At 39.7% G+C, this 14,568-nt stretch overlaps 1 protein-coding gene across 1 annotated transcript; it reads left to right on the top strand.

The window, feature by feature from the left end:
- The first annotated feature begins 332 nt into the window (after positions 1-332).
- ARPP19 (cAMP-regulated phosphoprotein, 19kDa) lies at positions 333-9,840 on the top strand. Its single transcript, XM_009330969.1, has 3 exons — positions 333-678; positions 2,910-3,032; positions 6,500-9,840. The coding sequence occupies exons 2-3, from the start codon at positions 2,913-2,915 to the stop codon at positions 6,668-6,670; spliced, it is 291 nt and encodes a 96-aa protein (XP_009329244.1). The 5' UTR covers positions 333-678; positions 2,910-2,912; the 3' UTR covers positions 6,671-9,840.
- Positions 9,841-14,568: the final 4,728 nt, after the last annotated feature.

The following is a 14,568-nucleotide window of genomic DNA, read 5'->3' as shown; positions in this document are numbered from 1 at the left end:
AAGGCTGATGGCTCTTTTTTTAGCCATGCAGTTCAGCTGTCCAACAGATATGGAATTTTACGCTGCTGGTACCTCTGTAAAGATTAAGGGCAAAAGCCGTTTAAATGAGTTAGGTAACTACTGCCTTCCTGGTAGATCCTTTTAATGAAGTAAGCAGGCTTCATTAGCTGTGTCAAATTCCTGTAGAGAACTAAAATTATAACTTTTGTGTGGATGTCACTAGGAAGAAGAGCGTGGTATATCTTGAATTCCGCCCCCCTCCCCCCCCCCTCCCCCCCCGCACTTCCCCAGTCAGTTGTTAGTCACTTGGTTGTTGCTTCTGTAACTCAAGGGAGAATGTTGTAAATGTACGAATGGCCTTGCTGGCTTGGGTTAAAGCCTTTGTGGCTCAACAACACATCTCTAAGGGTGCTCAATACCACCTAGTCCGCAGAAGAATATAAGGTCAGGACGTGCATGCAGTGAGCTTCCCCGGAAAACTATCCCAGGTCTCAGCAATCTGTGGTTTAAAAGCCTTCTGAGCTGCGAATGAACACATCGAGTTGCTTTCTGAATCCATCTAAATTCTTGGCACCCCTGTATCCTCTGGCAAGGAGTTCTGCAGCTTAACTATATTTTATATGAAGAACTGTTGTTCTTCCAGCTATCAGCTGGTTTTGTTTGACACCCCAAGTCTTTGTATTGAAATTCTTTAAGTCGTCTTACGTAGTTTTTTGAGTCTTAGCTCTTGGTCATCGAGAGTGAGTGACCATAGTCTGTATCCTTTTCATCTGCATTGGTGCATAACACAGTATTTTGTGTTTTGACTGCCTGCTGTGTGATGATTTGTCAGCCCTGTGAGTTTGCATAAATGTCTCCTTTGATGCACCATGAATACATGTTTATGTAAGCTATTTATTGTTGGCCCTCTGTTCTTAAAAACTGCCTCCTTTTGGTTAGTATTGGCAAAACATGCCCCCTCAAATGCTTTGTCTGTTGGCTTAACAGTGAGTACCCAGTGATTCAGCATTAGATGTTGAAAGTGTTTAGCTGAAAGGATTGCTTTTGAGAAAATCCAGTCGGTGTTGGCATGATAATAAAGCACGACAGGAAGAACAGCAGCCGAAGAATGATCTTTGTAACACATGAAAACTGTGGTCTTGGCTAGTATGATATTATATAGTGAGAAATAGTGTAGTTCTGTGTTCAGTCGTGTCAGGGAAACGTTGCCCTTCGTATTTATGTCTTTTGCATTGTATTGCCTAGCTGTGTTTTCATCTAATAAAAAGCATTGGTTCCTGTCCTCACAGAAGTTTCTTTTAAACTGCTACGAGAATTTCTATCTTTCCTTGGTAGAACTGTTAATTCAGATTCCCACTGTATTGTGCAAAGCTGTCTTTGAGATGTCTTGGCCTAGTGGAGCAACTAGACAATGTTATATTCTAAATCTGTTGTTATAACCTTTGCTTCTGAGGATTCTTACCAGAAAGATGTTGAATATTACAGAATTTTGAGCTTTTATAAGAGATATAGGAAAGCACTGGGGTAGGCTAGTGTGGTGGCTCTAGTTCTTTGGCAGTTCTGGCTTAAGTAGCTCCCAGCTGCTTGTGTTCTCTGTCCTCCCTGCTGCTGTGCTAACATACCTGTTTGTGCAGCTGCTTGGTGATCCAGACTGTGGAAACTGATCCAAATGAAACACAGCCCAAGGGGGGGGGGGGGGAGATGGATGGTTATTTTTCTGTTGAATTAATTTCTGTAACCCATTCATGTGGAGTACATGCAGGCATGCTGACTGATGCAATGCAAAGGATGATGACACGGATGGAAGAGTGTGAAGGGGCTGCCTAAGCAGCTCTAAGTGGATATGAAACCTTAGTCACAGATGAATGTGAGGCCCTCCTGATTTCAATGGCAATTCTTCTTTCCTGCCTAAAAGTCTTTCTGTGACTTCAGATCATAACAACGATTAAAGAACTACAGCAGTCAGTGCAAATCAATATATATTTTCCCTGAACTACCGGTGGTTTGCATGCATGCAAAAAAAAAAAGGCCTTGGCCAAATACTGGAAAGTAGCAAAACAAGAATTTTGAATGGAAGATATTTTGGAAATGATCTAATAGAAGAAATTGTACTTCATACATCAAATTGCTTCATGGACCAGAACAGATGAGTGTAAAGTAGAAGTCATGGTTGAAAGACTGGATGTACAAATGGCAATTTTTGCCAAATGAGTATCTCCAAATGATTACTTTGAGCATCCATGTTTTACAGTATACTCATAAAATAGGCATTTTATTTTACAGAAATGCACTATCCAACTGTCTTCATCCTCATAATTTTAGGATAATTGTAGACATGTATAGAGAAATACAGTATTGTTGCTATTAATATGATGGCAGGCATGTTTTTGAGACTGAGCTGCTGTAACACTGGTTCACAGTGAATATCAACACATTACGGTTGGAGCTGTCATACAAACTAATTGTGGCAATGCAAGTGCTAGTCTGTCTGTGCAACTTCATGATCAAATAGGGGCAGTTGAAAAAAAAGCCCTGTGGCTCTTGCCCAGCTTTCAACACTTGTTTGTTCTTAGTGGAACCCTTGTTTTGACAAAAAAATGTTTTTTGTTTGGGGGATTTTTTTTTTCAAATTGAATAATTTAATTTTAGTATAGACTTCTTTTATGTGAAAGAGAAATGCATTGATTAGATTCAAACACGTCTCCAGGAAAGGGATCCAAGATGGGAGGCTGAACTCCTACAGTTGCTGTCAGTATTTGAGAGAGAATGTAGGAAAATGTCTATTCAAATAATTCATATGTTCACTTGGTAGCAGCAATCAGCATGTTGGTGAACTACCTGCAAAGGTCTTCTGCGTATATAGTTCATTATTATATATTTCATTTACAATATTGCTAATTGTCTTTCAGGAAATGGAGGATAAGGTGATCAGCCCAGAAAAAGTTGAAGAAGCAAAATTGAAAGCAAGATATCCTCATCTGGGCCAGAAGCCAGGAGGCTCGGACTTCTTGAGGAAGAGGCTTCAAAAAGGAGTGAGTTCTTTATTGTCCGCAGGGTATGGACAAGAAATTCCAAAATTCCTGTATCTGTGATTTTTTTTTTCCACTCCACAGGCCTTTGCGTGAGTAGGAGTGCTAAGAAATTTAAACTTTGTCTGTGAAAGCACAAGGAGGAGAAATTTGTTTCCACAAAACAGATGCCAAATTGGCAGGATAGCTGTTTACAGCATCAATGGCTCAACTGCACTTCTTAGAGAGAATTAAACTTAGAAGCTGGCTCAGTGCTGCTGTGATAGTCTTCATAAAAAACATTATAGTAAACACTAAGGGTCAGAACCCCATCCCTGTTTTGTACTGATCTTATCTTGCCCATTCTTATGTCTGCAAAACATATGTCTGCTCTTATTTTCCATGTTTTTAGCACATGAAAGCTTAGTGTCTGCTCTGTTACACCAGGCACCGTCTGACATCAGTGGCTTGAGAGCGGTGGTGTAATTCTGAATGTACCCCCTAACCAAAAAATAATTAGAGAAGAATGAAGAGTGAGTTAGTATTTCAATATTGTTCCACATTTAACCAGTGTCTCTTATTTTCTTAGTTATTCAACTGTTTATTTTTTTAGTTTAATTATTCATAAAGTGATTATGTAATGCCTTTCAGGCATGCTAGAACTCTGTTCTTGGAATAAGCCTAGCATATCACTACTTCTGATGGTGCTTTCATTGCTGTCACGCTGCTTTTGTTTTTTTTACTATTGTCTAGGCCCTTTGAGTGCATGCAGTGATTCCAAGTATAAATCCTGCGCAAACCAGCTGTTGGAGTTCAGTGCTGATCTAATTCTGTGCTATCGGGTAACATCTCCTGGGAATTGTTACTGTTGGCAGGTTTTTTGGATGAGCTTTCTCTCATAAGTTGGAGCATATGCAGCATAGTTAATGGTTGCTGGGCATGGACAGGTGGTAGATGAGGTGGCTCCTTTTGTGAGTTATGCTGTTATGTGGTCAAAGGCAGCCTAAATGAGACTTCAGTGGGTTCAGTGTATGCGTAGACACAGAAGGGAGAAGGTGAGTATGTATTGTGATGACAATTCAGGAAAACAGACCAGCATCTGCTCCCTAAGGATTGATGGCCACAAAGGAATGACGACTGCTCAGTGCAAACGTGAGGAAAACTCACCACCAACAATAACAATCTGTACAATGTCTTCATCTTGATTATAGCACTATTTAATGCAAAGGTTGTTGCAGCCTACGTTTTCAGATTTGAGCAGAGGTAGACCAGTGGGCATCTTGATTAAGTGTTTGGGATTTTGCTACTTTGATGAAAGCTGGCATAAAGTTGTGGATTCCAATTCGTAATCTGCCTTCTTCAGATCTCTACTCCTGATGTGGTGGTAATAACTTTCTTCCTTTTTTTTTTTTAATTTTTGTTTAGTGTGCACAGTGTCTTAAATGAGAAAGCATCTTTACTTGATATAGATGCCTGGTGTACTTTGGGCTGCCTGGATTGCTGAAGTTTAAAATAGAGTGAGGATAGTGAGTGTGCTTTCACATAGTGTTTCTGACACGAAGACACCTGGACAGATATAGTCAGTTTGAAAGGGATGATCAAATACAGGCCATCTATGAGAAGCTAGAGTAAATCAGAGAAAAACACAGGAATAAGTTAAAGGAAGAAATGGACGATATTCTAATGCATGAAAAATGGTAGGTTTTCTCAGATATTCTTCTAAATGTATGTAGTCAACTGTAGCCCAGATTTTTCTTCGATTTGGCAACTACGACATGCTCTGCCCATTGATACATGCTCTCCAGAAACGTTCTGCATTGGGTGCACACAGTTATTAACACACTTTCTCCAGAATAATAGTAGATGAGAACCATGCTACACCATGCTCCTGTAGAGGGTTCCTGTTTGGAGCTCTTACATGGACAGAAATAGATACCTGTTAACAGCAGTAACGCATCTAAAGATTGAGCAATTCTGTTATTACCTAGTTGCTGTTTAAAAGTTTCTTTTGGTTTCTTCAGTCTTGAAGGGCAAAATATGAAAGCCTTTTTCCAAATCAGATTGTTACAACCCGAGGTCTAGTCTGCAGGTGCAGTGCTAGAACACTGTGGTGTAAATAGGGATTACACCATCAAAAGGATTGAATTGGAAAGGTTAACGAAGAGAAGTGTGTGGTTCAGATGTATTACTGACTGCATGGGAAGAACAGATTTGGTAACTTTAAGGCTCTGGCAGGGAACATTTAAAGCCTTCTTCAGGAGCCCTTGCATAAACAACCTCCCCCCCTCGTTAGGTAAAGGCCTGTTAAGTTAGGTGTTCAAATTACTTCTCTCTAACAACTTCTGCTACTGAACATTTTGCAGCTGGTTAGTACTAATGCAAAATAAAGAGTAGGGTAGTAATATGCTGCCTGGAAGCACTTAAACATAGCAGGTAGTGATGGCTGTTGTTCGACTGACTGAGGAATAAGCATATATAAAGCTAACTAGGGAGTGTTCTCTTCAGAGATGACTGTGATTGTGAGCAGCAGTTGCTAGTGTAAATCTTTGTCCTGAATCTGATTTTTTTTTTTGGCCTTATATGACAATCTGTTCAAAATCATGGGTTACAAGTACTTTAAAGGCAGACCTCATAGTAAGATGTAAATAAAATACAACTTTTCCTGCAAAATGTGTCAATGAGCAGTTGAAGGCTTGACTCAGACCTTGGATGAAATTCCATGCCTCATGTTACTTATCATGATGCAGATAAATCGTTAACAGGCATTGGGCTTTAACATCTGTAGATAACTTAATATCTGACAACAGAGACTGTTAAGGGTAATGCTAGTAAAAATTCTCTGAAATATTAAGGAACACTGTTCAAGAAATTCAAACTTAATGCACTCACTTTTGTACTCAGGAGAAACCTGGAGCGTGGGATAAGAACTTCCTTCACACAGTGCTTTTCAGAAGGACTACACAGTAGATGTGACTTCACTAAATAATTGGTTTGGGAACTTTAGGGATTATAGTTTCACTGTTTTAATGTATGCAGATAAGGGGTTTTCTTGTTAGCATGCAGTTTCATGCTGCTTTGATCTTCTGGTATGATAGAGCAGGCTCTGTTCTCCAGCTTTAGTTCGTGCATTGTTTGGTTATTCTGTGTAGCAGAACTTGTTCCCTGCAACAAAATTTACAAATCCCAAGGTTTCACTTGTGGGAGACCAGAGCTCTTGGGAAAAACAGGGCAAAAATAGTGTTCACGAATGGTGTGAGTTTAATGGTATGTGTAGAACCTCAACTGTGTACTTACCTAATGTTAAGAGTTTAGCAATGTGTGCTTAATAGTCTTGATAAGATTTTTTTTTTTAATCGACATAGAGCTACCTTGCCAAATGGGGAAGATTTTATAACCGTTTTTAAAATTTAAGGAGTCTATTTAACCATGTAATTCAGTGTATGCATCTGATAAGATTTCAGGCTTTTAAATATGTGTGTTTTGTCTTCTAGCAAAAATACTTTGATTCTGGCGATTACAACATGGCTAAAGCAAAGATGAAGAATAAGCAACTGCCTACTGCAGCTCCTGACAAGACAGAAGTCACTGGTGACCATATTCCTACTCCACAGGATCTTCCACAGCGGAAACCATCTCTTGTTGCTAGCAAGCTGGCTGGCTGACGAGAACAGCTGAACTGCATGATTATTCTCATTCCTGTTATTTCTCCTTAATAGTTATTTCTCACCCTCACATCCCCCTTTTTCTTTCTTACACTAAGTCATGAGACTGACAGCTTTGCAGGTAGCGATAGCATGTGCTGCTATTGTAAGGGAATACTGTTAAGAGTAAAACGTGTAGTATTTGGACTAGTTGAGAAAAATGCACTGATTAAAAAGGACAAGTTTGGTTAGAGCAATGTAATCTACTTGAAAATGTACATATTGCCCATTTCCTAGTGTAGGACTGGTTCCAGCAAGTGACATCGCAAGTTTTACAACTTCTAATGTTTCTGCTTTTGTTATTTCATCTTAATTACAGCATATTTGTATTTAATATAACCTCCAGTTGTGTTGGGTTTTTCTTCTGTGTTTGGGTTTGTTGTCTAAAATAGAGGTTTAGACCACAAGTTGCTAGATGGTAAAGCATGTATAAAAACAAAGACAGGGCTCTGATTGAATTTTGTTTCTGCTTTTGAACTTGAACGGCCTTAAACCTGTTTCAGCTTTAACAATAGAGTTTTTACTTGGGCAATATTTGCCCATTCTGGTGTAACTCTTGTGAATCTAGTGCTTATTGACAACTGCCTGTTGAAGCTGGTATTCTTTTCAGTTCCGTAGCTTAGGACACACTTTTGTTGAAGATGTGAATGAAGTGTGCATGTGCATAGACTGTTGAATTCACTCTTGTGCCATTTTTGTAAATACAATAGTTTTGCACAACCTTTTGCAAATGTCTATTAGTTTTACATTTTAAAAAGCAGATAATGTGCCAATCAAAGCACAAGTGATTCTGTATCTTTCAAAGTCTTGTCCTGAAACTGAGAGCCCAAAATCTTGCTACTGAAAGTAAAAATTGAATACCTGAAATTTGTGAAACACTTATATTTACACTTGACTCAGCTTTATGCTTTTGTGGTTGTATATTTTGTTTCGCAACAATGTCCAGCATTCAAATATAAATCTGGAATTTGTACTTACATTTGGAGGCAAGTGCCCTTTCTGTTCAGCAGCTCTTTAAGCTTTTAAAGCTGAAATGCTCTGATGACATGGGAGATGGCTAAATGTACTGTTCTAGAGTTTCCTGTGTGGCAAACTCCAAATCTAGGCTTGCTAAGGTTTGATATGCAATTGTCTGTGGGCTATTTTAGACTTCTGGAAGCGGAAGGGTATATTTTTTTTTTCTTGGAGTCCTGAAGTGGTAGTACACTAACTCCTTTTCTCTTTGTTATACAGCAGCCCCTCATTGGCTTTGGGGAGACAAAACTGGAAGTGATATTTATATAAAGACCTATTGAGAAATAGGTAACTTCATGTCAGAAAATAGGAAGGAACTTCAGTTCATCTTTGTGATGCAGGTTGTAAGTACTAGATTGCCAAAATACATAGTTGATATTAGACAGATAACTTGATGCATTTAAAAGCATGTTTGTTCAATGAAATCAGAATATTAAAAGTGCAGTATGATCCATAGTGTATTTGATTTTAATATAGGTAGTCACAGCCTTGATGTTCTTTGGGAGTATAAGAAACTCTTTAAAAAGATCAGTTTACTGAGTACTTTTTTTCTTTAAAGAAACAGTTCTGAAACGGCTTACTAAAAACAAAGCACCAATGTGGGTATTGTAAGAGAAAACACTCTTAAAGATGCATGTTTTTAGAAGGATGTGCTTTGTGTTGACGTATTCAGAAAGGTCTTACAAGATAAAGGACTGCTAGTCAAAAAGAACACTGAAGTCTGTATAGCCCTTCTCTAGTAATTAAATGGGCTCTGTCAAGCCTGTCCTTATCCCTTATCCTCCACTAGTATTATAAAGAATTTGTGATTTTTGCAGAACAGGTTGAAGAAATGGACTTACTTGACTTCTTTAGGCAAGAAATTAGGCTGGGAGAATAGCAAGGAGACTAGATATATTAAAGCAAACTGCTTTTTATAGATGTTTGTTGAAAATCCCTCTTTATTTTTGTATGTATAAATGAAATGGAAACTTAATGATAGGACTGGGCCTGAAACAAATTTTGAACAATTTAAGGTGACTTGCTGTGTATTGTCTGGTGCCACTATTCTGTAGCTCACATAAGGTGAGCTTTCTTGATGTTTGGGAAGGTTTAAAAAAATAGCCATTTAAATTTAAACATTCCACTCGCTTAGCTACAACTCAGCTTGTCCTGCTGGTTGGACAACACAAGCTCCTCTGACGTTCACTCGGTGACTTGCAGTTCTTAAGATTACTACAAATTCAGCTATGAATATATTATCCATGTGTATATTTGAAGTACTGTAATACCAACTAGGTCAATGACTGATTATGAGCCTTCACATCTGACAGACCTCAGCAGCAGGCACAGCTATTTTGGTTCTATACACTGTATAAAACTTAAGTCCAATAATGACTTGACGGTAAATCAAACATGACTGCAAATCGATGCTTACTTTCAGCTTACTCCAGCAAGATAACTCAGCTATCCAAACTTATGTACATAATGTATTATATGAGTTTTACCATTTGATAATTACCTTTTTCAAAGAAAACCTGTCCACACTGTAGACTGGCAGTCCCTTTCATATCTTGCCTTTAAAGATAGACAGTGTTTAGTTATTAGAGTAGTACTCATGTAGGCTTATAATAGCAGATAGCACCAACATTTTATTCAAGGTAGTTAAGTGGATTAATTACAACTTCACAGATATGTCCCCAAATCTGTAGCACCAAAGGCTTCCCTCTCATTGTTCTTGATGTAGTAGGACAGTGTTTGTGTAAAGGCCACAGGAGTACATTTTGTTGGACATATTTACACCCAGTCAATATGTTAAGGTGATAAAAATGTCAATTGTTCTTTACAAACTTACACATTGTATAGTATACAGAATAAATTGATCTACTTAGTTTTTATTGCAACGTGGAGATCTGTCTCGTCTTTACTGTGGTTTCCTAAAAGATACTGCATACTTCGGTATTCTCTATGGAAAATTTCTAAAACCGAAATCTTGCTACTCTGTATCATTAAAAATATGACTGGGCTTTGGTTTCTAGTATGTTAGACTACAGAATTACTTTAATGTAATCACATTTATATATATTTCAGTGCTTATTTTTCTAATAAGGCAATTAAAGCTTATTGTTTGAAAACTCCGTAACAGATGATTGTTTTGGTCCCTTGCACTGAGTGAAGGGGATTTCTGGGAATTAGCTTGGCATATAGAAGTTTGCATTGCTATATGCCTGAATATGGCAACATTACCAGGAAATCAAGATGCTGGAAGAAGTCTAACTAATTTCATATTCAGGCTGTGACTTAAGTGCTGATCTTTGCGCAACTTCGAGATCCACGTGGTACATTTACACAATTGGCTCAGTCACCGAGGTCATAGTAACACCCTCTATACTCTGCCTCTCTAACAAACTGAGGAGAAAAATATCCAATTTAAGTAGTGTCATTCAAATACCATGCTGAGGCACTGCAAAGGCTGCATGAACACTGGCATTAGTAACCTAAAGTCACTTACCTGAATCTCTGTATGGGGAGCGGCATCAGTCTCCAGGCAAAGACAAGCCATTTAAATACAAGCTTATTGCCCAAATCTGTTTCTAATTAGAGCTGTGGCAGGTACGGTTGCACAGACCTGCACTCGGAGAAGCTTTGCATTTAGTGGGTGTGCTTGCAGAACGTGACCACGTTATTCAGGAGGGAGGCAAGATTGCAGTAACTTGTTGATTTGATGGCTGGGGGGCTTTCTGCGAGGTTGGGAAGAACAGACTGGGGGAGCACGCAAGCAAGATGAATGTGGGTTTTGTCTGGTTTTTTAACTTAATGTGGAGTTGGGCTGAATGTGTGGTTTGATTATTTATTCCTGCTTTAGTACAAGCGAGCCACCCTCTTTCAGATTCACGTCTTTGGCTTTTTCATCCCAATTTCTGGCATCTGTAGATCCAGAGTAACTTGAAATCTGCAAAGTCCTATGCATATTCAAAGCTTTTATTCCCATTAAATATTGATCTTGGAAATGTTTATGGAGTACTAGCACAGAGGCAAACAGCCTTGAGCTCAACTGATGTGCCTGAAAAAGCTTTAGTTTAGGGCCAGATGACTGAATTATCCCTGTCTTTCTCAGGCAGTACATCTTTGTTACAACGAGGATGCTGCTTGATATATGTTCATGATAAATATTCTTGCATATTTATAGCAGGCACAGAAGTCCGTTTACTTACTGCTTTGGAAAATATTGACAAAGCCTCCACCGATTTTAGATGGATGTTTATTTGACTTCGGTTTAAAATGGGAAGATGAAGTACTTCTTGTTTCTGACTTTGTCTAAATTTAATAACAGATTTCAGTTGGGTTTAGTTTTGCAGAACAGTGTTGTAGCTCTTATTAAAAGAGGAATAAGGTTGGAAAATCTGTCAGCTTCCCTTGACAATGTTACAGTAACTGGATAACTGTCATTGACATTCCTGGTACAAGGAGTCTCCACAGAGGCTGGATTCAACCTCTGCTGGTACTTCTGTCTGTGTTAGTATGGTAGGGTTGTTTCTTTACGGGGTGTGAGGGGAAAAAAAAAAACAACCTCTAAGAGTCTTCCTTGAAAAATGGGATTTGGATTTTTAAATGTGCAGTGTTTTCTAGGAATTGAATTACATGGCTGAAATTACAAAGATGCTTAAACGCAAGAATGGGAGCTATGGATTCTTCTGAACTTCAGGTCTGTTCTCAGGTGATGGTTTTTATACTGCTGAAGAAAAATCTGCTAATACATTGAAAAGAAAATACGTATGTGATGTTCTAGATACAAGAGAAATCTTCTTAGTATAGGCATAGATACAGGCAAGCTTTCTGCATGGGAATTTCATCACGAAGGTTAAGAATTCATTGTGTCTTGTCTTTTCTGTAAGCCCAAAAAGCCTGGAAGTAAATCCCAAGTGTTATCGGGAGAATGTGTGCGTGGTACATGATTTTGTCTCTTCCTGTGTATCTCTTACATTACATTTTGGAGTTCTTAACTGGTAACTGTTCAGTCAGTACTGGCTGAAACCAGCCCTGTTTGTTTTCCACAGCTAAAAGTTAAAGGCCTAATCCTTGTAGTGTGAGAATATAGGAAAGGGTGGGAGGAGGATTTTTGCCTATGGATTCCTCAGGTAGCAAAAGCCACTTGGAGTTAAACTGATGGTCAATGTTGAATATACAAATGCTTTTCTGAAGAAGTGGATAGGCCCATCCACTGTGCCACATAAACCATCTCGTGTTCCTTATGTTGCCAATATGTATTATTTCTGTGCTTCTAATGATATCCCTTTTTTGTTTGGCCAACGGAGAATCCACTGCTCACTTGTGGTACAGCGTGACAGCAATAGGATGGGAAGTCCTAATTGAGGAGGGAATTTTTCTGCCACAGTTGAACAGATCATGGATGTAAACAGAACGTAGATGGAAGAAAAGGATAGGACAGATGCTTTGTAGTCACTTGTGAAAAAAAACTACATAAACTAATCTCAATTCACAGAAGGATTATTTTCTATCTTTTTTTCATGGGGTTCAAATTCAGAAAGTTCAAATTCTGCATGTGGACTGTGTCAGCTACATCAGCCATACGTTGTCAGCTGGAATACACTGGGATATATGCTCTGAAATCAAATGCCATAAATGATCTTTTCGAAAAGATGCTGTGCAAGATATGGGATGAGGGCATTTAAAATCTTGCCAGCAAATGTTTGATGCAGGAGATGCATGTTGAAGGGATAATCAAGTAGCCAGTCTAGATACATTACAAACAGGTTGGTTCTTGGCAACTTTCAGTGCCCCCAATTCCTGTCCTTAATGACAGATTTGAAATCCTGGTTTATGCAAATTGTGTCAAATCATAGCGTATTTTGGACTCGGATATCTATTTTTTGCTGGGGCTTATAATTACATTTGGCTCCTGAGCTCCAGCTGTGAATGGCTGGTACAGTAATCCACAGTCCAAGCGAACTCCTGAAATGAATGTCTTTGTGTTTAGAATAGATATCACTCTGAAGAAAGGGTATTAAATATCAGATATGAAGCAGCACACAGTCAGAGGGGAGGTTCGGGTCTCTTCTGAAAACAAAGTTAGGAGACTTCTGTGGTTCGTACATCCAGATTCTTAGATTAAGCCTGTTAAAGGGGGATGATCGCACTCTTAAATGAGCCCCAAATCACATTTCTTGTGTTACACGTGAAATATGACTGGTAGCTTTGTAGTAGAGATCTCTCTGTTATGTACACGTGAAGAACAGCTGTGCACATTTCTTAGCCAAAAACCTCACCCCTGACCTGGACACCAGTTCGCAGGAACCGATTCTTGGCTTCTCGTAGGAGTGAGAGCAAGTGTCCAGCTCCGCTGATGGGAGTGAGCCTGCTGGGCGTGGGGCAGGGATCGTGCCTGATAATCCTGCACATACGGGCACAACATGGGAAGGAAGATATTTTCTTAGTTCCGTTCTCATTAGAGTTTCAACTCTGAACTCTCCCAGCAAAAATCAAGATGTTTTTTTTTTTACCTCCTTTCTGAATTTACTAATCTTAGTTTACTAGCTGTGAAGACCGTGTATCTGTGCCTAATAGAAACAACTCCAGGAAAGGCTCCATATTTTCATCTTAACTATTTTTCTTTTTCATTTGTGCTTGCTACTTTTTACATCTCCTTTCTCTTAGATAGCAGCAGTAAAGTACAGCTAGATTATGGCATTTATTTGGAGTGTTTATTTTGGGAGTCACGATAGCTTGATTTTTATTTCTGGCTGTTACTCAGTTGATGAGTGATTCTGAGCAGGTCACCCATCTCTTTCACGGCCCGTTTTCTCTGTAGAACGGGTTTGTCTGTTTCTTTGATAGTCACAACAAGTTTCAGGGGGAGTGCAGACACTACCCACTGAACGCAGAGCTGTTGCCTAGACAGTTGAATTTTGCAGAGATGATGCCACTTAAAAAGTCAAAGCACTTTGGTGGAGAGAGTGGCAAAGGTAACCGTTTCAAACTTGTTTTGTATTTTGGGCCACTTGGACTGGTAGGATGCATTCCCAAGGTGAAAAAGGAAAATACAGAAAGAGTGATAACTTCAGTTCTGCTGTCAAAAGAACTCTTGCCATAACGTGAGCTGTAGAGGAAAAAAAAACAAACCCACCCGTTAATGATTCATAAAGCAATGAGCTGCCACCTCAAGACCTAGCCAGAACACGGATTATGCTTTTCAGTCCCTTTTGACGTGGAAGTTAAACTTTTCAAAGATGCGAACCTTCATTTCTTGGTGAGAACTGGACTGACTTGTCGAAGGAGCTGTTTTGGGCCCAGTTCTCGTAAGTGTTTTCAGTAGCAGTTTGAATGATCGAGATGCGATCAAGCTGGAAGAGGTCGTAAACAATGCGAAGGATCGGATCAGAATCGGAGAGCGAAAACAGAAAATGGAAAGCTTGGCACCCGAGAAATACATGCAGAAACGGGCAATGGGAATAACTGGGTAGGTGGCAGGACGGCAGCCAGGCACGTCGAGGCGGTGGTAGGCTGTAACCCAGATGTGAACCCAGCGAGACGAGGCTGCTGCACGGGCGGCAATCCCGTTGCGTTAAAAGGAGCTGCCTGTGAAAGGAGGATCGTTCCCCTCTGCCCGGCGCCGGTGATGGCCGGGCTGCAGAGCCTGCAGCCTTGGGAACCGCACCTCTAGTAGCACACGGGCTGGAAAGGAGCAGAAATCATAGACGTCCCTGATGAAGAAATGAGTAGTTCAGTGTAGGAGGGAAAAACAACCAAACCGACAAAACCGGGACCGAGAGGGGAGGAATACCGGTTCTTGCACAAAGCGGGAGGCCGCTGCGGGGCCGCGCCGAGGCGGGAGGCGGAGCGGGCTG

The sequence above is a fragment of the Pygoscelis adeliae genome, unplaced genomic scaffold (assembly GCF_000699105.1).
Source record: "Pygoscelis adeliae isolate BGI_AS28 unplaced genomic scaffold, ASM69910v1 Scaffold318, whole genome shotgun sequence".
Taxonomy (NCBI): domain Eukaryota; kingdom Metazoa; phylum Chordata; class Aves; order Sphenisciformes; family Spheniscidae; genus Pygoscelis; species Pygoscelis adeliae.
The sequence above is the reverse complement of the archived record's forward strand: the minus strand, read 5'-3'. Positions and strand labels throughout refer to the sequence as shown.